The sequence below is a fragment of the Xenopus tropicalis genome, chromosome 3 (genome assembly GCF_000004195.4).
Source record: "Xenopus tropicalis strain Nigerian chromosome 3, UCB_Xtro_10.0, whole genome shotgun sequence".
In the NCBI taxonomy this organism is placed as follows: domain Eukaryota; kingdom Metazoa; phylum Chordata; class Amphibia; order Anura; family Pipidae; genus Xenopus; species Xenopus tropicalis.
In genome coordinates this window covers 142588928-142611341 of record NC_030679.2, presented here as the reverse complement: position 1 = coordinate 142611341, position 22414 = coordinate 142588928, and the positions used below count along the sequence as shown (strand labels likewise).

Below are 22414 nucleotides of genomic sequence, written 5' to 3'. Positions count from 1 at the left end.
TAGGGCTCAATGGCACTCTGCACCTCCAACCCGGCCCAAGGAAAGTCTCCCATAGGGCTCAATGGCACTCTGCAGCTCCAACCTGGCCCAAGGAAAGTCTCCCATAGGGCTCAATAGCACTCTGCAGCTCCAACCCGGCCCAAGGAAAGTCTCCCATAGGGCTCAATGGCACTCTGCAGCTCCAACCCGGCCCAAGGAAAGTCTCCCATAGGGCTCAATGGCACTCTGCAGCTCCAACCCGGCCCAAGGAAAGTCTCCCATAGGGCTCAATGGCACTCTGCAGCTCCAACCCGGCCCAAGGAAAGCCTCCCATAGGGCTCAATGGCACTCTGCAGCTCCAACCCGGCCCAAGGAAAGCCTCCCATAGGGCTCAATGGCACTCTGCAGCTCCAACCCGGCCCAAGGAAAGCCTCCCATAGGGCTCAATGGCACTCTGCAGCTCCAACCTGGCCCAAGGAAAGTCTCCCATAGGGCTCAATGGCACTCTGCAGCTCCAACCCGGCCCAAGGAAAGTCTCCCATAGGGCTCAATGGCACTCTGCAGCTCCAACCCGGCCCAAGGAAAGTCTCCCATAGGGCTCAATGGCACTCTGCAGCTCCAACCCGGCCCAAGGAAAGTCTCCCATAGGGCTCAATGGCACTCTGCAGCTCCAACCCGGCCCAAGGAAAGTCTCCCATAGGGCTCAATGGCACTCTGCAGCTCCAACCCGGCCCAAGGAAAGTCTCCCATAGGGCTCAATGGCACTCTGCAGCTCCAACCCGGCCCAAGGAAAGTCTCCCATAGGGCTCAATGGCACTCTGCAGCTCCAACCCGGCCCAAGGAAAGTCTCCCATAGGGCTCAATGGCACTCTGCAGCTCCAACCCCGCCCAAGGAAAGTCTCCCATAGGGCTCAATGGCACTCTGCAGCTCCAACCTGGCCCAAGGAAAGTCTCCCATAGGGCTCAATGGCACTCTGCAGCTCCAACCCGGCCCAAGGAAAGTCTCCCATAGGGCTCAATGGCACTCTGCAGCTCCAACCCGGCCCAAGGAAAGTCTCCCATAGGGCTCAATGGCACTCTGCAGCTCCAACCCGGCCCAAGAAAAGTCACCATACCAAAGCTTGAATGAATCCGAAACTTTCCTACTCGTTGCGACAAATACAATTTTGTCGCACAAATTGTCACAAAGCACGAAAAAGTTGTGCAAATTAATGGAAATTTTGTAGAAAATACGTTTACAGTTCTAAAAGTCAGAAAAAATACGAATTTTTTGCATTCGGACTAATTCGTACTTTGATAAATATGCCCCTAAGTAAGCTTTATCAGAAAGGTTTATGTAAATACAGCCATAAGCACTTGCAGAAATGTTGCTCTGAGTTAGCTATCAAAAGAAACACAGGATTTTTTGTCTCCTTTTTTGGGAACATGTTCTTAGGGTGTCTGACTTCCTCTCTTTTATGGTTCCTTCAGGTTTGGGGCTTGAGTCTGCTCAGTTCTCTCCTCTCTCCCCCTCCTTCTCCTTCTCCCCCCTCCCATAAGAATGCATAAGAACTTGCTCCCCCCTCCCATAAGAATGCATAAGAACTTGCTCCCCCTCCCATAAGAATGCATAAGAACTTGCTCCCCCCTCCCATAAGAATGCATAAGAACTTACTCCCGCCTCCCTTAGGAATGTGTAATCTGAGCTATAATGGCTAGAGCTGCAGCAGGAAGCTACCAATACCAAGCTAAAATGGCAGCTGCTATCAGAGATAGCTTCTAGGGCTGTTACTCAGGTATGGTAAAGCTTTCTGCAGAATATATATAGGGTTCTAGGTGGCACTAATGTGACAAATCTATTGGCAGTAAAATGCCTAAATGACTTTACTTCTCCTTTAAAGTTTATCTCATGAAACTCCATTAAAGGCTATGGGGAAAAAATAGGAACTGAATTTGGAGATGTTTTTTCTCCTCGAATTGAATCTCGTCCATGAGTTTTAACATGATAAACCGTGAGATAACGTTTTCTCGTTGAACTGAACCTGGCCCAGTGTTGTATCTGCAGCACAGATGAGAAATGGTGGTGCTGCTCTCCTTCTGTAACCCATTTAGTATAACATCTGTTGTGGTGCCAAGAATGAGCTCTGGGACTATATATAACATTGCAAAAATGTATAAACCACTAAAGTGTGTCTTCATTCTCTTCCCTCTTCTTTCTCATCCTTCTCTCCAACTGTTTTATTTATAGTTAGGATTTATGGTCGAAAAACCATATTAAAGTGTCTAAAAATGTCTGAATAATGGTGTTGCCTATAGATGGGGTTATGCCTGATTAAATCCCAACATTTGAACACGCAGGAACCCAAACATACGTATTCTTATTTCCATTGCAATCATCTCACACCGGATGCCATAGAAGTTGATATTACACACGCACTTTGAGTCGCTCTCATATCCGTATTCACAGGGTCCTAGATGTAAAAATGGGAACAGTTTTAGCAACATTCCTGGGATACTGGTGTTATAAAGGTTACAGTACAATACAAAGGAAGTTAATTTGTTAAAAAAAAAAGGCTATCAAGGCTACCTTTTCAATATACTGTAGTGATTAAGCAAGGGATGACATTTAATGATGTACAAGAGTAATACAGTGTTACTAACAGTGTCTACAAAATGGCCCTTTCTGCTCCCTGTGATTGTGAATTCCAAGACTGAAGGGAACAATATTTATTTTATTTTCATAGTGTAAGTAAAGTTAATTTTGCTTGACTAACATGATAGAAAGAAATTTGCAATTTGGCGGGCCACCAGTTGGACAGCACTGCCTTAGGACATTGCTCAGCTAGGTAGAGCTAAAGGAAAAAAAACCTCAAGGATGTCTTTGGACACCTTATACTCTAGTTGGTTATGGTATGGACTGTGGTAGGGTATTTATATGGAAATTGGTTCCCTGGTATAACCAGGGTCAGACTAGGCCTCCGGGATACTAGAAAAAAATCCAGTGGGCCCCGTCGGCCCAGACCCAATACATTTTACCACTCCCCATGTCTCTGGTGTCCTCCCCTGACATGTTTCACTTACACACTTTCAAGGGGACAATGTCGGGCGGAGGCCCCTGCGGAGGGTGCGGGGGACACGGTCGGTGGGGCACCTTGGGGGGCAAGGAGCCCCTGGGGTGGAAGCACCAGTTGGCCCTGCACCCCCCAGTTCGACCCTGGGTATAACCATGGATTTGTGCAGTTGTGGTTGGGGGTGGGAGTGCCTTTGTGGTTCTTGGATAGGAGTTCATGTGCTGTTTTATTTAATTCATAACTTTCTGGGGATGGATAAAATCCAGGTTTACAATCACCCCCCGGGGGGGGGCGCATCACTAGTGTAGAGAGCGCCATTGTGCTTTTTACACTAGCAGAGCCAAATTTCCATTTTAAGAACCAGAAATTCCGCTCTTAACGTTACCAGGAGTGGCTTTTTGCCGCACCTGGTAACTTTGGGGGCGTTGCCGCCTATGGTGAGTTTCTCAACTCGCCTCATGGCAGCAGTGCCCCTGATGCAACTAAAGGGTTAAATAGGAGCGTGCACTTTTTTTTTTACTTCTGTGTTCATGCAACCAAAAGTCATGTGATTTTAAGGTTTTGGTTCGGCCAGGCACTTGGATTTGGCCAAATCTGTATCCTGAAAAAAAGGCCAAATGTTGGCCAAATTCCAAACTGATTCCTGGATTCTGTGCATGCCTAGTAATTAGTTACACCATGCTGCATTTACTATACAGCCCTGACCTAGCTAGCTTTTCCTAATATGTCTATTGCAACTAGTGATGAGCGAATCTGTCCCGTTTCGCTCTGACGAAAAATTCACGAAACAACAGGAAAATTCGCAAAACAGCGAAAAATCCACAAAATGCGTTTGTTTTGTAGTTGTAAACGATTTTGTCGCCAGCGTCTTTTTTTGCTGTGCGTCTTTTTTTGCTGCGCGTCTTTTTTTATGCAATGACCGTGTCCGATTTGCCGCGCCCGCATTTGCGGGACATTCATGGAACTATCCCTGACAGTGGGATGAGCTGGCTGTAGCCGGGCATCCCTTGTCTTCAGCGGTTCCTCTCGTTATGCGGCTCCTTCTTTGGTAGCGCCAGGCCCTTTTATAAGGTTGCGCCCGTGCATATTGACGTCACACGAACCAAGGGCGCAACCTTATAAAAGGGCCTGGCTCCGCCATAAAAGGAGCCGCATAAGGAGAGGAGCCGCTGGAGAAGAAGAAGTAGCAGCATCTATGGGGGGGGCACTGTGTATGGTGGGGTACTGTGTATGGGGGGCACTGTGTATGGGGGTACTATGGGTGCAACTGGGGACACTTTCTATTGGGGGCATTGTGTATGGGGGTTACTTTATATGGGGGCACTGTGTATGGGTGGAACTGTCTATGGGGGCAATTGGGGGCACTTTCTATGGGGGGTACTGTCTATGGGTGCAATTGGGGAAACTTTCTATTGGGGGCATTGTGTATGGGGGTTACTTTCTATGGGGGCATTGTGTATGGGGGCACTTTCTATGGGGGTTAATGTCTATGGGGGGTACTGTCTATGGGTGCAACTGGGGGCACTTTCTATGGGGGCATTGTGTATGGGGAGTCCTTTCTATGGCACTGTATGTGGGGGCAATAGAGGGCATTTTTTATGGGCGGTACTGTCTATGGGGGCAATTGGGGGCACTTTCTATGGGGGGCACTGTGTATGGGAGTACTGTCTATTGGGCCATTGGGGGCACTGTGTATGGGGGGAAAAACTGGTACATAGTTCTAACTTGCTTATAACTGACTGCCTTCTCTCTATATTTGTGTTTTATATGTATTGTTTTCCTTAGGTAGTACAGTATGAGGGTATAGCACATTTTGCGTCTGATCCCACCAAAGGAGTATTTTTTTATTTTTTTAAATGGGGCATGGTAATTGGGGCGTGGCCACAAAAGTGGGTGTGGTCAAACAAATTGCTGCGCTGTGTGCGCCAAATCTTTATGTCCCTCTTTTCATTTTTCAAATGTTGGGAGGTGTGTGGAGGGAGTGTTTCCTAAGGTAGGGGGCGAGTGAGTTACGGGAGGAAAAGGAAATCTAAGTGATTAAGGGGATGCTGCGGCCTTACTATTAACCTTTGAACAACAGGAGTTGCTGGTATTTAAAGATTTCAAAGAGGCTGTTCATTGTTACATTATTTTTGTTAGGGGTTTACATGTCCTTTAATTTTTGTAAAGTTGCCCATAAGTATTAAGGTTATTTTTTGCACTTACTACAAGCATGGGCGTCCACAGAAGGGGGCAAGAGGGGGCACTTGCCCCCCCCTGGAAAAGTAGCAAAAAAACCAAAAACCTTACTCCGTTTCTGCACTTTCCCCTCAAGCCCGTTTTTGCTGTGCTCCGATTGGATCTTTCTTCTTGTGGATTCACCAATCAGAGCACAGCTTCCTTGACAGACAGTAAAATTGACCAATCAGAGCACAGATGCACACAGGGATCGGGAGATTTTGCAAACTGAAAACAGAAATAAAGACTGAAAAGATGAATCTGCAGCTGTAACTTTACCTGAGAACCAACTCTCAACTTTTGCTGCAGATTTCATCCCACAGGTACTATACAGTTCTAAAGAATCACTAGCTGACATTAAATTGTTTAATTTATATTCTATCCCCTACCCTAACACATGGAGGGTAAGTTAACTCTTTCCCTCTGAAAAAGCTCATTGTGTGTTTATATATTTGTTGTTGTTTTTTGCACTTACTATTTTTTTTTTTTTTTTGTCATTGTTTTGTTCATTTATAGTAAGTTACAGTGGGGCCAATGTTGTGTATCAGTGCCAGTGTTATAGTGCCAGGGCCTGAATATCTGCCATCTGTACCCACTGCTCCTCATGGCATATAATGTGCTGGGTTTGTAACTACGGACTGCGTCTCACTGTATATAATGGGGAGTCAGTACCCACTGCCTTTCTTGCTATAAAACTAACCTAAACACATCTAAAGGGGTGGTTCACTTTTAAGTTAACCTTTAGTATGTTATAAAATGGCCTATTCCTAGCAACTTTGCAATTGGTCTTCCTAATTAATTTTTTTGAATAATTTGCCTTTCTCTTCTGCCTCTATACAGATTTCAAATGGGGGCCAAAAATATTGTTCTGCGAGGCTACAATTTTATTATTATTATAATTTTGTATTACTTATTTTTCCAAGTAGGCCCCTTAACTATTCATATTCCCATCTCTTGTTTAAATCACTACCTGGTTGCTAGGGTAAATAAGACCCTAGCAACCAGATAGCTGCTGAAATACCAAATGGAGAGCTGCTGAACAAAAAGCTAAATAACTGAAAAACCATTAAAAATAAAAGTGAATTCGAATGCGAACTACCCCTTTAAGCTAACTGATCCCAAACACAAATGTTTGCAGATCCCCTAACAGAAGTGCGCGTATGAATACTTTTACTACTAATACTAAACATTTTAGGGTAAAAAAAAAAGCACCCCCACCCGCACTTTTGTACAGTATCCCTGGGAGTCAGTGGGAACGGCAAGAGGTAGTTGGGAGGTTAACTTTTTACGTCAGCAGTGAATCCACTAAGTGTCACATTAGCTGTAGGTCAGTCTGTGTATGGGCCATATTTAGCCTCCCCTAGTATCATCCTGCAAAAAAAAAAATATATATATATATTTATCTGTTGCAGGATGATGCTAGCTTACTTGCCCCCCCTTGGAAAATTTTCTGCGGACGCCCATGACTACAAGCCATCTGTACCTTAGAATAAACAATGTCACTATTACCTTTATTTTCTACAGTAGTTTTTGCAGGTTCTGTGCTTGAGGAAACGCTGGCTGTGCTGCCTTTGGGTGTTGTTTTTTCTGTGTTTGAGGAAACGCTGGCTGTGCTGCCCTCGGGTGTTGTTTTTTCAGTGTTCGAGGAAACGCTGGCTGTGCTGCCTTTGGGTGTTGTTTTTTCAGTGTTCGAGGAAACGCTGGCTGTGCTGCCCTCTGGTGTTGTTTTTTCAGAGTTTGAGGAAACGCTGGCTGTGCTGCCCTCGGATGTTGTTTTTTCTGTGTTCGAGGAAACGCTGGCTGTGCTGCCTTTGGGTGTTGTTTTTTCTGTGTTCGAGGAAACGCTGGCTGTGCTGCCTTTGGTTGTTGTTTTTTCTGTGTTCGAGGAAACGCTGGCAGTGCTGCCTTTGGGTGTTGTTTTTTCTGTGTTTGAGGAAACGCTGGCTGTGCTGCCCTCGGTTGTTGTTTTTTCTGTGTTCGAGGAAACGCTGGCAGTGCTGCCTTTGGGTGTTGTTTTTTCTGTGTTTGAGGAAATGCTGGCTGTGCTGCCCTTGGTTGTTGTTTTTTCTGTGTTTGAGGAAACGCTGGCAGTGCTGCCCTCTGGTGTTGTTTTTTCTGTGTTCGAGGAAACGCTGGCTGTGCTGCCTTTGGGTGTTGTTTTTTCTGTGTTTGAGGAAACGCTGGCATTGCTGCCTTTGGGTGTTGTTTTTTCTGTGTTTGAGGAAACGCTGGCAGTGCTGCCCTCTGGTGTTGTTTTTTCTGTGTTTGAGGAAACGCTGGCAGTGCTGCCCTCTGGTGTTGTATTTTCTGTGTTTGAGGAAACGCTGGCAGTGCTGCCCTCTGGTGTTGTTGTTTTTTCTGTGTTTGAGGAAACGCTGGCTGTGCTGCCTTTGGGTGTTGTTTTTTCTGTGTTTGAGGAAACGCTGGCTGTGCTGCCCTCTGGTGTTGTTTTTTCTGTGTTTGAGGAAACGCTGGCAGTGCTGCCCTCTGGTGTTGTTTTTTCTGTGTTTGAGGAGACGCTGGCTGTGCTGCCGTCTGGTGTTGTTTTTTCTGTGTTTGAGGAAACGCTGGCTGTGCTGCCCTCTGGTGTTGTTTTTTCTGTGTTTGAGGAAACGCTGGCTGTGCTGCCCTCTGGTGTTGTTTTTTCTGTGTTTGAGGAAACGCTGGCTGTGCTGCCCTCTGGTGTTGTTTTTTCTGTGTTTGAGGAGACGCTGGCTGTGCTGCCGTCTGGTGTTGTTTTTTCTGTGTTTGAGGAAACGCTGGCTGTGCTGCCCTCTGGTGTTGTTTTTTCTGTGTTTGAGGAAACGCTGGCTGTGCTGCCGTCTGGTGTTGTTTTTTCTGTATTTGAGGAAACGCTGGCTGTGCTGCCCTCGGGTGTTGTCTTTTCTGTGTTTGGGGAAGCGCCGGTTGTGCTGCCTTCAGGTGTTGTATTTTCTGTGTTTGAGCAAATGCAGGTTGTGCTGACCTCGGGTGTTGTGTTTTCTGTCTTTGAGGAAACGCTGGCTGTGCTGCCTTCGGGTGTTGTATTTTCTGTGTTCAAGCAAACACAGGTTGTGCTGCCCTTGGGTGTTGTGTTTTCTGTGTTTGAGGAAATGCCGGTTGTGCTGCCTTCAGGTGTTGAGTATTCTGTGTTTGAGGAAACGCTGGCTGTGCTGCCTTCGGGTGTTGTATTTTCTGTGTTTGAGCAAATGCAGGTTGTGCTGACCTTCGGTGTTGTGTTTTCTGTGTTTGAGGAAACGCTAGCTGTGCTGCCCTCGGGTGTTGTGTTTTCTGTGTTCGAGCAAACACAGGTTGTTCTGCCCTCGGGTGCTGTATTTTCTGTGTTTGAGGAAACGCTGGCTGTGCTGCCTTCAGGTGTTGAGTATTCTGTGTTTGAGGAAACGCTGGCTGTGCTGCCTTCGGGTGTTATATTTTCTGTGTTTGAGCAAACGCAGGTTGTGCTGACCTCGGGTGTTGTGTTTTCTGTGTTTGAGGAAACGCTGGGTGTGGTGCCCTCGGGTGTTGTATTTTCTGTGTTTAAGCAAACGCAGGTTGTGCTGACCTCAGGTGTTGTATTTTCTGTGTTAGAGGAAACGCTGGCTGTGCTGCTCTCGGGTGTTGTGTTTTCTGTGTTTGAGCAAACACAGGTTGTGCTGCCCTCGGGTGTTGTGTTTTCTGTGCTTGAAGAAACGCTGGCTGTGCTGCCCTCAGGCGTTGTGTTTTCTGTGTTTGAGCAAACACAGGTTGTGCTGACCTCGGGTGTTGTATATTCTGTGTTTGAGGAAACGCTGGCTGTGCTGCCTTCGGGTGTTGTATTTTCTGTGTTTGAGCAAACGCAGGTTGTGCTGACCTTGGGTGTTGTGTTTTCTGTGTTTGAGGAAACGCTGGGTGTGCTGCCCTTGGGTGTTGTATTTTCTGTGTTTGAGCAAACACAGGTTGTGCTGACCTCGGGTGTTGTATATTCTGTGTTTGAGGAAACGCTGGCTGTGCTGCCCTTGGGTGTTGTATTTTCTGTGTTTGAGCAAACGCAGGTTGTGCTGACCTCAGGTGTTGTATTTTCTGTGTTAGAGGAAACGTTGGGTGTGGTGCCCTCGGGTGTTGTATTTTCTGTGTTTGAGCAAACGCAGGTTGTGCTGACCTCAGGTGTTGTATTTTCTGTGTTAGAGGAAACGCTGGCTGTGCTGCTCTCAGGTGTTGTGTTTTCTGTGTTTGAGCAAACACAGGTTGTGCTGCCCTCGGGTGTTGTGTTTTCTGTGCTTGAAGAAAAGCTGGCTGTGCTGCCCTCGGGTGTTGTATTTTCTGTGTTTGAGCAAACGCAGGTTGTGCTGACCTCGGGTGTTGTATTTTCTGTGTTTGAGGAAACGCTGGCTGTGCTGCCCTCGGGTGTTGTATTTTCTGTGTTTGAGCAAACGCAGGTTGTGCTGACCTCGGGTGTTGTATTTTCTGTGTTTGAGGAAACGCTGGCTGTGCTACCTTCGGGTGTTGTGTTTTCTGTGTTTGAGCAAACACAGGTTGTGCTGATCTCGGGTGTTGTGTTTTCTGTGTTTGAGGAAACGCTGGCTGTGCTGCCCTCGGGTGTTGTATTTTCTGTGTTTGAGCAAACGCAGGTTGTGCTGCCCTCGGGTGTTGTATTTTCTGTGTTTGAGCAAACGCAGGTTGTGCTGACCTCGGGTGTTGTGTTTTCTGTGTTTGAGGAAACACTGTCTATGCTGCCCTCGGGTGTTGTATTTTCTGTGTTTGAGCAAATGCCGGTTGTGCTGACCTCGGGTGTTGTATATTCTGTGTTTGAGGAAACGCTGGCTGTGCTGCCCTTGGGTGTTGTATTTTCTGTGTTTGAGCAAACGCAGGTTGTGCTGACCTCAGGTGTTGTATTTTCTGTGTTAGAGGAAACGTTGGGTGTGGTGCCCTCGGGTGTTGTATTTTCTGTGTTTGAGCAAACGCAGGTTGTGCTGACCTCAGGTGTTGTATTTTCTGTGTTAGAGGAAACGCTGGCTGTGCTGCTCTCAGGTGTTGTGTTTTCTGTGTTTGAGCAAACACAGGTTGTGCTGCCCTCGGGTGTTGTGTTTTCTGTGCTTGAAGAAAAGCTGGCTGTGCTGCCCTCGGGTGTTGTATTTTCTGTGTTTGAGCAAACGCAGGTTGTGCTGACCTCGGGTGTTGTATTTTCTGTGTTTGAGGAAACGCTGGCTGTGCTACCTTCGGGTGTTGTATTTTCTGTGTTTGAGCAAACGCAGGTTGTGCTGACCTCGGGTGTTGTATTTTCTGTGTTTGAGGAAACGCTGGCTGTGCTGCCTTCGGGTGTTGTATTTTCTGTGTTTGAGCAAACGCAGGTTGTGCTGACCTCGGGTGTTGTGCTTTCTGTGTTTGAGGAAACACTGGCTGTGGTGCCATCGGGTGTTGTATTTTCTGTGTTTGAGCAAACGCAGGTTGTGCTGACCTCGGGTGTTGTGTTTTCTGTGTTTGAGGAAACACTGGCTGTGCTGCCCTCGGGTGTAGTATTTTCTGTGTTTGAGCAAACGCAGGTTGAGCTGACCTCGGATGGTGTGCTTTCTGTGTTTGAGGAAACACTGGCTGTGGTGCCCTCGGGTGTTGTATTTTCTGTGTTTGAGCAAACGCAGGTTGTGCTGACCTCGGGTGTTGTGTTTTCTGTGTTTGAGGAAACACTGGCTGTGGTGCCCTCGGGTGTTGTATTTTCTGTGTTTGAGCAAACGCAGGTTGTGCTGACCTCGGGTGTTGTTTTTTCTGTGTTTGAGGAAACGCTGGCTGTGCTGCCCTCAGGTGTTGTGTTTTCTGTGTTTGAGCAAACACAGGTTGTGCTGCCCTCGGGTGTTTTGTTTTCTGTGCTTGAGGAAACGCTGGCTGTGCTGCCCTCGGGTTTTTTGTTTTCTGTGTTTGAGCAAACACAGGTTGTGCTTCCCTCGGGTGTTGTGTTTTCTGTGCTTGAGGAAACGCTGACTGTGCTGCCCTCGGGTGTTGTGTTTTCTGTGTTTGAGGAAACGCTGACTGTGCTGCTCTCGGGTGTTGTGTTTTCTGTGTTTGAGCAAATGCAGGTTGTGCTGCCCTCGGGTGTTGTGTTTTCTGTGCTTGAGGAAACGCTGACTGTGCTTCCCTCGGGTGTTGTGTTTTCTGTGTTTGAGGAAACGCTGGCTGTGCTTCCCTCGGGTGCTGTATTTTCTGTGTTTGAGGAAACGCTGACTGTGCTTCCCTCGGGTGTTGTGTTTTCTTTGCTTGAGGAAACGCTGACTGTGCTTCCCTCGGGTGTTGTATTTTCTGTGTTTGAGGAAACGCTGGCTGTGCTGCCTTCGGGTGTTGTATTTTCTGTGTTTGAGCAAACGCAGGTTGTGCTGACCTTGGGTGTTGTGTTTTCTGTGTTTGAGGAAACGCTGGCTGTGCTGCCCTCGGGTGTTGTATTTTCTGTGTTTGAGCAAACGCAGGTTGTGCTGCCCTCGGATGTTGTATATTCTGTGTTTGAGGAAACGCTGACTGTGCTGCCTTCGGGTGTTGTATTTTCTGTGTTTGAGCAAACGCAGGTTGTGCTGATCTTGGGTGTTGTGTTTTCTGTGTTTGAGGAAATGCTGGCTGTGCTGCTGTCGGGTGTTGTGTTTTCTGTATTTGAGCAAACACAGGTTGTGCTTCTCTCGGGTGTTGTGTTTTCTCTGCTTAAGGAAACGCAGGCTGTGCTGCTGTCGGGTGATGTGTTGCAGGCTGTGCCACCCTTAGGATCTGCAAATGAAACACATTTAATTGTTAATAATGCTTCCTGTAAATTTAATTGTGCTCCTTAAAAAAAAAAACAATATTAACAAACATTTTTGGAAAATCTGAGGAACCCAACAAATCCTGGTTTGATATCCTCTGTAGTTATTCTGTTAGAAGAAGGTAGGTGTTATTGTGTGTGTATCAGTCCCCATAATGTTCCAGCTTAATGTCCACCTCTCAATGATTGGCATTTCTATTTGTGTTTGTCAGTCCTGCCTCTGTCCCAATACATCTCTCAATATAAACATTTATTAACCACCCAATATACTGTAACCCTTTCTTGGCACACTCACTTAATTTGGGCTGTATAAATAGAAACAGGAGATTTCTTTGTTCTCTTTGAATTATAGATACTGGGAACTGGGATGTAGCGCAGTGCCTCCACCTAGTGGACACTGAGGAACACACCTCTAGGGGATTTCCACTAGAAATAATCACACACAGTTTTGCAGCAATATCAAATTTTATATAACTGTTGAAAATGGAAGTAAAACAACTTTATGGATAACTGATTATCCTGCTCTGAGGAACCTGTGCAGTCTATCCACAGCTGGCACAGTCAGTCTCTATAGATGCCCAGTTCCCACTTGGATCCGGATAAACCACAACCCCTTTTGTCAGTTCAGTCCCTTCCCCAAGAGCTCTTTAGTCCCCCCAGGTAGCACTACCTGCCCCAGAGTACCTTCCCTTTATAAAGGTGGCTGCTCCCACATAGCAGGCAAATGAGCAATACATAGTAACATAGTAACATAGTAACATAGTAAGTTGGGTTGAAAAAAGACATACGTCCATCAAGTTCAACCATAATGCCTATATATAACCTGCCTAACTGCTAGTTGATCCAGAGGAAGGCAAAAAACCCCATCTGAAGCCTCTCTAATTTGCCGCAGAGGGGAAAAAATTCCTTCTTGACTCCAAGATGGCAATCGGACCCGTCCCTGGGGCAACTTGTACTGAGAGCTATCTCCCATAACCCTGTATTCCCTCACTTGTACTGAGAGCTATCCCCCCTACCCCTGTATTCCCTCACTTGTACTGAGAGCTATCCCCCCTACCCCTGTATTCCCTCACTTGTACTGAGAGCTATCCCCCCTACCCCTGTATTCCCTCACTTGTACTGAGAGCTATCCCCCTACCCCTGTATTCCCTCACTTGTACTGAGAGCCATCTCCCCTACCCCTGTATTCCCTCACTTGTACTGAGAGCTATCCCCCTACCCCTGTATTCCCTCACTTGTACTGAGAGCTATCTCCCATACCCCTGTATTCCCTCACTTGTACTGAGAGCTATCTCCCCTACCTCTGTATTCCCTCACTTGTACTGAGAGCTATCTCCCCTACCCCTGTATTCCCTCACTTGTACTGAGAGCTATCCCCCCTACCCCTGTATTCCCTCACTTGTACTGAGAGCTATCCCCCCTACCCCTGTATTCCCTCACTTGTACTGAGAGCTATCACCCCTACCCCTGTATTCCCTCACTTGTACTGCGAGCTATCCCCCTACCCCTGTATTCCCTCACTTGTACTGAGAGCTATCTCCCCTACCCCTGTATTCCCTCACTTGTACTGAGAGCTATCCCCCATACCCCTGTATTCCCTCACTTGTACTGAGAGCTATCCCCCCTACCCCTGTATTCCCTCACTTGTACTGAGAGCTATTTCCCATACCCCTGTATTCCCTCACTTGTACTGAGAGCTATCCCCCCTACCCCTGTATTCCCTCACTTGTACTGAGAGCTATCCCCCCTACCCCTGTATTCCCTCACTTGTACTGAGAGCTATCCCCCTACCCCTGTATTCCCTCACTTGTACTGAGAGCTATCTCCCCTACCCCTGTATTCCCTCACTTGTACTGAGAGCTATCCCCCCTACCCCTGTATTCCCTCACTTGTACTGAGAGCTATCCCCCTACCCCTGTATTCCCTCACTTGTACTGAGAGCTATCCCCCTACCCCTGTATTCCCTCACTTGTACTGAGAGCTATCCCCCTACCCCTGTATTCCCTCACTTGTACTGAGAGCTATCTCCCATACCCCTGTATTCCCTCACTTGTACTGAGAGCTATCTCCCCTACCTCTGTATTCCCTCACTTGTACTGAGAGCTATCTCCCCTACCCCTGTATTCCCTCACTTGTACTGAGAGCTATCTCCCCTACCCCTGTATTCCCTCACTTGTACTGAGAGCTATCTCCCCTACCCCTGTATTCCCTCACTTGTACTGAGAGCTATCTCCCATACCCCTGTATTCCCTCACTTGTACTGAGAGCTATCTCCCCTACCCCTGTATTCCCTCACTTGTACTGAGAGCCATCTCCCCTACCCCTGTATTCCCTCACTTGTACTGAGAGCTATCTCCCATACCCCTGTATTCCCTCACTTGTACTGAGAGCTATCTCCCCTACCCCTGTATTCCTTCACTTGTACTGAGAGCTATCCCCCTACCCCTGTATTCCCTCACTTGTACTGAGAGCTATCCCCCATACCCCTGTATTCCCTCACTTGTACTGAGATCTATCTCCCCTACCCCTGTATTCCCTCACTTGTACTGAGAGCCATCTCCCCTACCCCTGTATTCCCTCACTTGTACTGAGAGCTATCTCCCCTACCCCTGTATTCCCTCACTTGCTAAGAATCCATCCAGCCCCTTCTTAAAGTTATATAATGTATCAGCCAGCACGACTGATTCGGGGAGGGAATTCCAGAACTTCACAGCTCTCACTGTAAAAATACCTGTTCTCACCAAGGGACACACACAGAGATTCCACAGAGGACTTTGTACTCCCTGGCAGCCCAGCAGACTCTTATCCTGTCAATCTGAACGCACAACAGTTTGTACTGGCTGCTCACTCTGTATCTCTCTTTCAACACTGGCAAACAACAGCAGGGGCTCCCTTTATCAACTGCTGGGCCCACCCCTAGATTTTTGGCTCCAAAAACTGAGCACACTTCCTCCCAGAGGTGCACTGCTGCATCCAGCCAATCGCGTTCCTCCCCAGGCTGTAGCTAGGCTGGATGATATCACAGACTGAGAAACAGGGTACAATACGTTTAGGATAGTGAGTGGCCAGTCTTCTACATATGATTTTTCATATTCCCCCATGATGGTTTTATACTAATTCTAGCGGTGATAACATAAAGACTGGGCCCCATACAGAGAAGGCTTGCATCCGAGGCAATAGTGTTAGTACTGGTGCAAGCTAAGGGAATTTTAAGTGAACAGTTTTTGCAGAAGTTACGTAAATTGTGTAACTTTATGTGTAACTTATGCAATTTGCTTAACAAACACAATTGTACCCCTTTCCTCCCCTGATGGCGGCCCTGCACCCCGCGCATGCGCAGTAGCTCCTCTCCTCATGTCCTCATGTGCTCCTCATCATCTGGTCCTGTAGCACTGAGAAGAGTTAATTTTACCGCATTGCGTTAAAAGAATAGTAACACAAGATTCACACATGTGAAGCGTTAAATGTGCTAAATATCGCATTAGTCTATGCGAAAATTAACCCCTACTTGGGGGAGGCAGTAATTATAGAAAAGTACAGTTCATGAGCTTTTGGCAACACAATAAGGACTTTGCAGTGGGATTTATTCAGTCTGTGTTGGCCCCAGAGTGATGCAGCCGCCAGTTTGCAGGGAAACAGTAATTTTCCGAAAGTAATGGTGTGTATGGCTAATATGGCGTGCGTTTTACGCAGGGTGCACAAATTGTCGCACAAGTGGCGCACGTTAATTAGCGCGTGTTGCGTCAGATACCGCACGAAAATAGTCTTCGCGACTTAAATAACGCAAACAGCATCACGTCTAAATTAATGCAAGTATCCTTTTAGTGAATCGTTTTAACATACCTTAGTGAATCAGCCCTCATGTTGTCTATAAAAGGTTTTTATGAGGTGTATAAAGTCTGGTAATGAAAAATGACCATTATGTTATTCATTAAACATGGGTCTGTACCCTGTATTGTGCTAAGGCACCGGGGTATAGAACTAACCCTAATTTAGGGGTGGCCAAGGGGCACCTGAGATAAATGGTCTTCAATCCAGAAAGGGGTAAAGCTGGCCATACACGCACCGATACTATCGTACGAAACCTCGTTTCGTACGATATTCAGTGCGTGTATGGTATGTCGGCGAGTCGACCGATATCGCAGGAAGCTGCTGATATCGGACGACTAGCCGATCGGCCAGGTTAGAAAATTTTGATCGGGCGCCTGACCAAAATCTGTCAGGGCTGAATCGGCAGCTCTTGATGGGTCAGGGGCAAAACAAACATTGCACACCTTCATTATTTGTATGAAGCAGTTCTGTTCTATCACTTTGTTTCCCTACGGCAAAAGTAATGTCATGCCATTAACACTTAGCTATTCCCTAATCCATCAGCCCTTATTCATTTAACGACCATACGATAATAGGTATAATTGTCATAATTGTTCATCATCAGATGAAATGAATAGGACAATAAATAATAAAATAAACTATAATGTAGTGCCCAGCAAAATTCGTTGGTTTTCATTGTACTAAATAACAAACCCCGAACTGACAAGGTAGTTGCACCCTGGTAAGCCTGACCTTATTTCATCTTTGATTTAATACTTGCACATCAATGGACTGTCCCCTCACACCTGAGGGGACAAGTCTTATCCTGCTCAGGTAGCAGGAAGCAGCAGAGGAAGGAACCAATTTATGGGCCAGTTCCATAGAAACAAGTTGTTGGCATAAGTTCTTTTCCAAGAGGCTTACCTGGATATTCAAGTTCCCCAGGCACTATTTTAGGAATTTCTTGCGGACGCTAGACTCTCACCTCAACCAAGTGTAATGACAAAGAGAAGTTAATTGCTTTGGGCTACTATGGGGCCCATTCATTAAAGAACGCTTTACCACAAATGAGGAAAAATTCTTATTTTTTCTAATTGTTAGGACTTTTGGTATTGAACACGATAATATCGTTAAAATAGAATGACTTTTTTGTGGTTTTCATTAAATTCCACAAAAAAGTCGTTTTTTTTTTCGCAAAGACTACGGCCATTATGTATTCATTCAAGCTTCGGTATCGTGACTATCTTTTGGCCAGGTTGGATCTGTAGAGTGCCATTGGGGTTGATTCACTAAGGGGCTGATTTACTAAGACACGAATTCCGACCGAATTGGAAAAATTCCGATTGGAAAACGAACATTTTGCGACTTTTTCGTATTTTTTGCGATTTTTTCGGCGCCTTTACGACTTTTCGGAAATTATCGCGACATTTTCGTTACCAATACAATTTGCGCGAAAAAACGCGAGTTTTTCGTAGCCATTCCGAAAGTTGCGATTTTTTTTTTGTAGCGTTAAAACTTGCGCGAAAAGTTGCGCTTTTTTCGTAGCGTTAAAACTTAAAAGGCGCGACGTTTTAACACTACGAAAAAATCGCAAATTTTTGTGCAAGTTTTAACGCTACGAAAAAATCGCAACTTTCGGAATGGCTACGAAAAAATCGTATTGGTAACGAAAAAGTCGCGATAATTTTCCGAAAAAATTGCAAAATACCGATCATTACGAAAAAAACGCAATCGGACGCATTCGGCCCGTTCGTGAGTAAGTAAATGGGCCCCTAAAGGTCAATAACACTTATCGCATGCTTTTTTTCATTAAAAAGCATGCGATAATTAAGTCCCGATTCATCAAGGTCATTTCGCATGCGTTAATCCACATATCGCATGCGCAAAAAACCACACTATCGCAATGCATTAATTAGCGAATAGAAATAGTACTAACGCATGATTCACAAACACATATGAACGCACTAAATATCGCATTAGTCTGTGCGAAAATGAACCCCTACTTGGGGCAGGCGGTAATTATAGAAAAGTACAGTTAATGAGCTTTTGGCAACACAACATGGACTTTGCAGTGGGATTTATTCCAGTCTGTGTTGGCCCCAGAGTGATGCAGCCGCCAGTTTGCAGGGAAATGGGCATTTTCAGAACAGTAGGTTTCAGCAAGTAATGGTTACGTGCATAATAGCGTGCGCTAATATAGCACGCGGCGAAATATTTATATATAAAAAACATGAAAACCTTGACTTTTTCGCCTTTTTTTCGACGTGAAAAAAATGCAACTTTTTGTATTGTCCCGCAAAAGCCAGCATAAAAAAAAAAACAGTAAACCTCTTAGATCTTCCAATTGTAAGGGACATCTATGACTTCTACATGATCTTGACAAGGTTTTAGCTTCAGTGTTTTAGCATTTAGAATTTTTGCAATTTTGACACTTAATAAATTGCTAAAAAAAAGCATTTCTCTTATTTATAGGCTTTTATTGCATTGTTCCCTGTCTTCTCTCTTCCTATATTGTTTTACTGTACAGTGCTGCATATACAGGTATGGGACCTGTTATCTAGAATGCTCAGGACCTGGGGTTTTCTGGATAAGGGATCTTTCCGTAATTTGGATCTCCATAACTTAAGTCTGCTAAAAATCATTTAAATATTAAATAAACCCAATAGGGCTGTTCTGCCCCAATAAGGGGTAATTATATCTTAGTTGGGATCAAGTACAGGTACTGTTTTATTATTACAGAGAAAAGGGAATCATTTAACCATTAAATAAACCCAATAGGGCTGTTCTGCCCCAATAAGGGGTAATTATATCTTAGTTGGGATCAAGTACAGGTACTGTTTTATTATTACAGAGAAAAGGGAATCATTTAACCATTAAATAAACCCAATAGGGCTGTTCTGCCCCAATAAGGGGTAATTATATCTTAGTTGGGATCAAGTACAGGTACTGTTTTATTATTACAGAGAAAAGGGAATCATTTAACCATTAAATAAACCCAATAGGGCTGTTCTGCCCCCAATAAGGGCTAATTATATCTTAGTTGGGATCAAGTACAGGTACTGTTTTATTATTACAGAGAAAAGGGAATCATTTAACCATTAAATAAACCCAATAGGGCTGTTCTGCCCCAATAAGGGGTAATTATATCTTAGTTGGGATCAAGTACAGGTACTGTTTTATTATTACAGAGAAAAGGGAATCATTTAACCATGAAATAAACCCAATAGGGCTGTTCTGCCCCAATAAGGGGTAATTATATCTTAGTTGGGATCAAGTACAGGTACTGTTTTATTATTACAGAGAAAAGGGAATCATTTAACCATTAAATAAACCCAATAGGGCTGTTCTGCCCCCAATAAGGGCTAATTATATCTTAGTTGGGATCAAGTACAGGTACTGTTTTATTATTACAGAGAAAAGGGAATCATTTAACCATGAAATAAACCCAATAGGGCTGTTCTGCCCCAATAAGGGGTAATTATATCTTAGTTGGGATCAAGTACAGGTACTGTTTTATTATTACAGAGAAAAAGTGAATTATTTTTAAAAATTGGCCTTTCCATAATTCAGAACTTTCTGGATAATGGGTCTCTGGATAAGGGATCCCATACCTGTACAAGTAGCACTATATAAACACAATGGGGTCGATTAACTAAAGTGCGATAAAACATGCACTATTTATAGCGTGCGTTAAAAATTGTATCGCGTCTAAATGATCGCGTCTTAACGCACGATTCACTATAAGCATACTTGCATTATTTAACTCGCGAAGACTATTTCCATGCTGTATTTGACGGTACATGCGCTAAATAACGCACGCGTTTAGTCGCCGCATATAAATAGTAGCATATAAATAGTAGCATATAAATGGTAGCATATAAATAGTAGCATATAAATAGTAGCATATAAATAGTAGCATATAAATGGTATCATATAAATGGTAGCATATAAATGGTAGCATATAAATGGTAGCATATAAATAGTAGCATATAAATGGTAGCATATAAATGGTAGCATATAAATAGTAGCATATAAATGGTAGCATATAAATAGTAGCATATAAATGGTAGCATATAAATAGTAGCATATAAATGGTAGCATATAAATAGTAGCATATAAATAGTAGCATATAAATAGTAGCTACTAGTAATGAGCAAATGTGTTCTGGTTTCTTTAGTGAAAAATTAGCAAATTTTTTTAAAGTTCCACGAAACGGCAAAAATGTTGTGCGGGCAAAAAAATAGTTGCCCGCGACTATTATTTTTTGACGCCTGTGTCAATTTTTGGACGTGCGGTGAATCTTTGCATGGCGAATTTTTTCATGCGTTTTGCCATTGGCAGATTGTTTTGCGAAACGCATGAAAAAATCCGCCGCGGAAAAATTCGCCGCACGTCCAAAAATTCGCTGCGAATCCATGCCTGGCGAAACACTTGTAGCCAAATATAAATAGTCGCGCAAATGAACGCACGCCATGTTAGCCATACACGCCAATACTTGCGGAAAATTACTGTATTAAAAATGACCATTTTGCTACAAACTGGCGGCTGCGTCACTCTGGGGGAAACACAGACTTGAATAAATAGCACTGTAAGTCCATATTTTATTGCAAAAAGCAATTTACTGTACTTTTGTATAATTATCGCCTGCCTGAAGTAGGTGTTAATTTTCACATAGCCGAATGCGATATTTAGTGCGCCAAAGTGATAGTGAATCATGCGATCGTATTCTTTTTTGTGTGCTATTTAACGCATGCGGTCGCGTGAAAAATAACGCATGCGATATGGTGACTTAACGCATGCGATAATACTATAGTGAATCGCGCACTAATTATCGCGTCTAATTTAACGCAAAAAAAATTTATCGCACTTTAGTGAATCAGCCCCCACATGCACTAATTGAAACTGCTGTAATTGCTGTTCAAAGCAATAGGTGTTTATTCCTTTCTCTTCTCTGGTTACGACTTTTGAAACCATACAGCAGAATGTGCTGTAGTTAATTAGCTGGCTTCTGCTACATTGTTTCAAGGGCCAGATAATAAATGCAGAGATTATAAACAGCCAGACATTTTTAACATTTACAAATAACGCTAAAACCAATGAAAGAGTAGCAGAAAAGTTTTGGGATAGAATCTGGTGGGAAGATATTATATCGGTCTATAAGACTTACCTGCTATCACCCCACATATGAGTATGAGCAGAGCCAAAGCCCATTGCAGGGTCCCCATCCTGAGGAACCGGGTCTCTCCCTCTGCCTCTCAGCCTTATGCCCTGTGTGTGTTTATCCCACATACTCCTCTTCCTCATATATATATATATTTATATGGGCGGTGCCAAGGGGAGGAGTCACACAAGGTCTTCCTCTATACATAAATATCAGATACCTTTATAGGGAGCAAAGTCCACCTTAGTAGTAACCAAATGGACATAACAGATCTGACTGTGATAAAAACTGAAATATTCAAAGCAAATTCACAAAATATTTCCTAGGCAAAATTCAAGTCAGTTTCGAGGTTTTTTTACAAGTTTGCAAAGTCACAAATTTGAGGTATATGATTTTTTTTTAATTAGATCAATTTTTTTATATTCTGTTTTTTTCATAAATAAGCAAGTATTTGTAGTGGAAAAAAAATGACAAACTCAAAAATTGATAAATAAGATTATGAGGGTAAAATGATTTTGTTCAACACAGAATAGAATAGAATATATCTGTGCCAAACTCCATTGTACATATTTTTTCATATGGTCTGGTATATCAACAAATATTCCAACTAGTAACTATTATACTGAATTTTCTTCAAATAGGATCCTGGGCCTTCAGAAAGGAAATTCAATTTTATTCAATTTTCCTGAATTGCCCTATAGGCCAATTTTTACCTGGTAGGCTTCAATGAATGGAAAGAACATATGCTGATCCAACACCAACTATCATCCAGTCTTGTACAGTCAGGGAAATAGAACAAGTTAAGCTTAGCTAAGGGGGCCCAGCCTGAAGGCCAGTTAGGGGGGGATTTGGGGTGAGTGCTTATTTGTGCCCTGGGTACCCCTGGAACTATAGCGGGGTGACTGTTACCCCAATGTTTCTATATATCTGTAACCTTGTTATGGGCTAAGGGGGCCCAGCCTGAAGGCCAGTTAGGGGGGGATTTGGGGTGAGTGCTTATTTGTGCCCTGGGTACCCCTGGAACTATAGCAGGGTGACTGTTACCCCAATGTTTCTATATATCTGTAACCTTGTTATGGGCTAAGGGGGCCCAGCCTGAAGGCCAGTTAGGGGGGATTTGGGGTGAGTGCTTATTTGTGCCCTGGGTACCCCTGGAACTATAGCAGGGTGACTGTTACCCCAATGTTTCTATATATCTGTAACCTTGTTATGGGCTAAGGGGGCCCAGCCTGAAGGCCAGTTAGGGGGGATTTGGGGTGAGTGCTTATTTGTGCCCTGGGTACCCCTGGAACTATAGCGGGGTGACTGTTACCCCAATGTTTCTATATATCTGTAACCTTGTTATGGGCTAAGGGGGCCCAGCCTGAAGGCCAGTTAGGGGGGGATTTGGGGTGAGTGCTTATTTGTGCCCTGGGTACCCCTGGAACTATAGCGGGGTGACTGTTACCCCAATGTTTCTATATA

General features: G+C 44.6%; 1 protein-coding gene across 1 annotated transcript; it reads right to left on the bottom strand.

Annotated features, from left to right (window-relative positions):
* Window positions 1-1927: 1927 nt before the first annotated feature.
* On the bottom strand, window positions 1928-21014 carry LOC116409568 (mucin-17-like). The gene is made up of 3 exons (XM_031898248.1): window positions 20957-21014; window positions 6756-11945; window positions 1928-2429 (listed from the first exon to the last, which is right to left on the bottom strand). The coding sequence occupies exons 1-3, from the start codon at window positions 21012-21014 to the stop codon at window positions 2281-2283; spliced, it is 5397 nt and encodes a 1798-aa protein (XP_031754108.1). The 3' UTR covers window positions 1928-2280.
* Between the last annotated feature and the right edge of the window lie 1400 nt (window positions 21015-22414).

What these genes read in the sequence shown, in the direction of transcription:
- LOC116409568 (XM_031898248.1), bottom strand. Translation starts at nt 21,014, where the DNA reads ATGGGGACCCTGCAATGGGCTTTGGCTCTGCTCATACTCATATGTGGG. An exon ending in CATATGTGGGGTGATAGCAG is followed by an intron (nt 11,946 to 20,956) that starts GTAAGTCTTATA and finishes TTTCATTTGCAG; the next exon opens with ATCCTAAGGGTGGCACAGCC. An exon ending in AACTACTGTAGAAAATAAAG is followed by an intron (nt 2,430 to 6,755) that starts GTAATAGTGACA and finishes TTTTACATCTAG; the next exon opens with GACCCTGTGAATACGGATAT.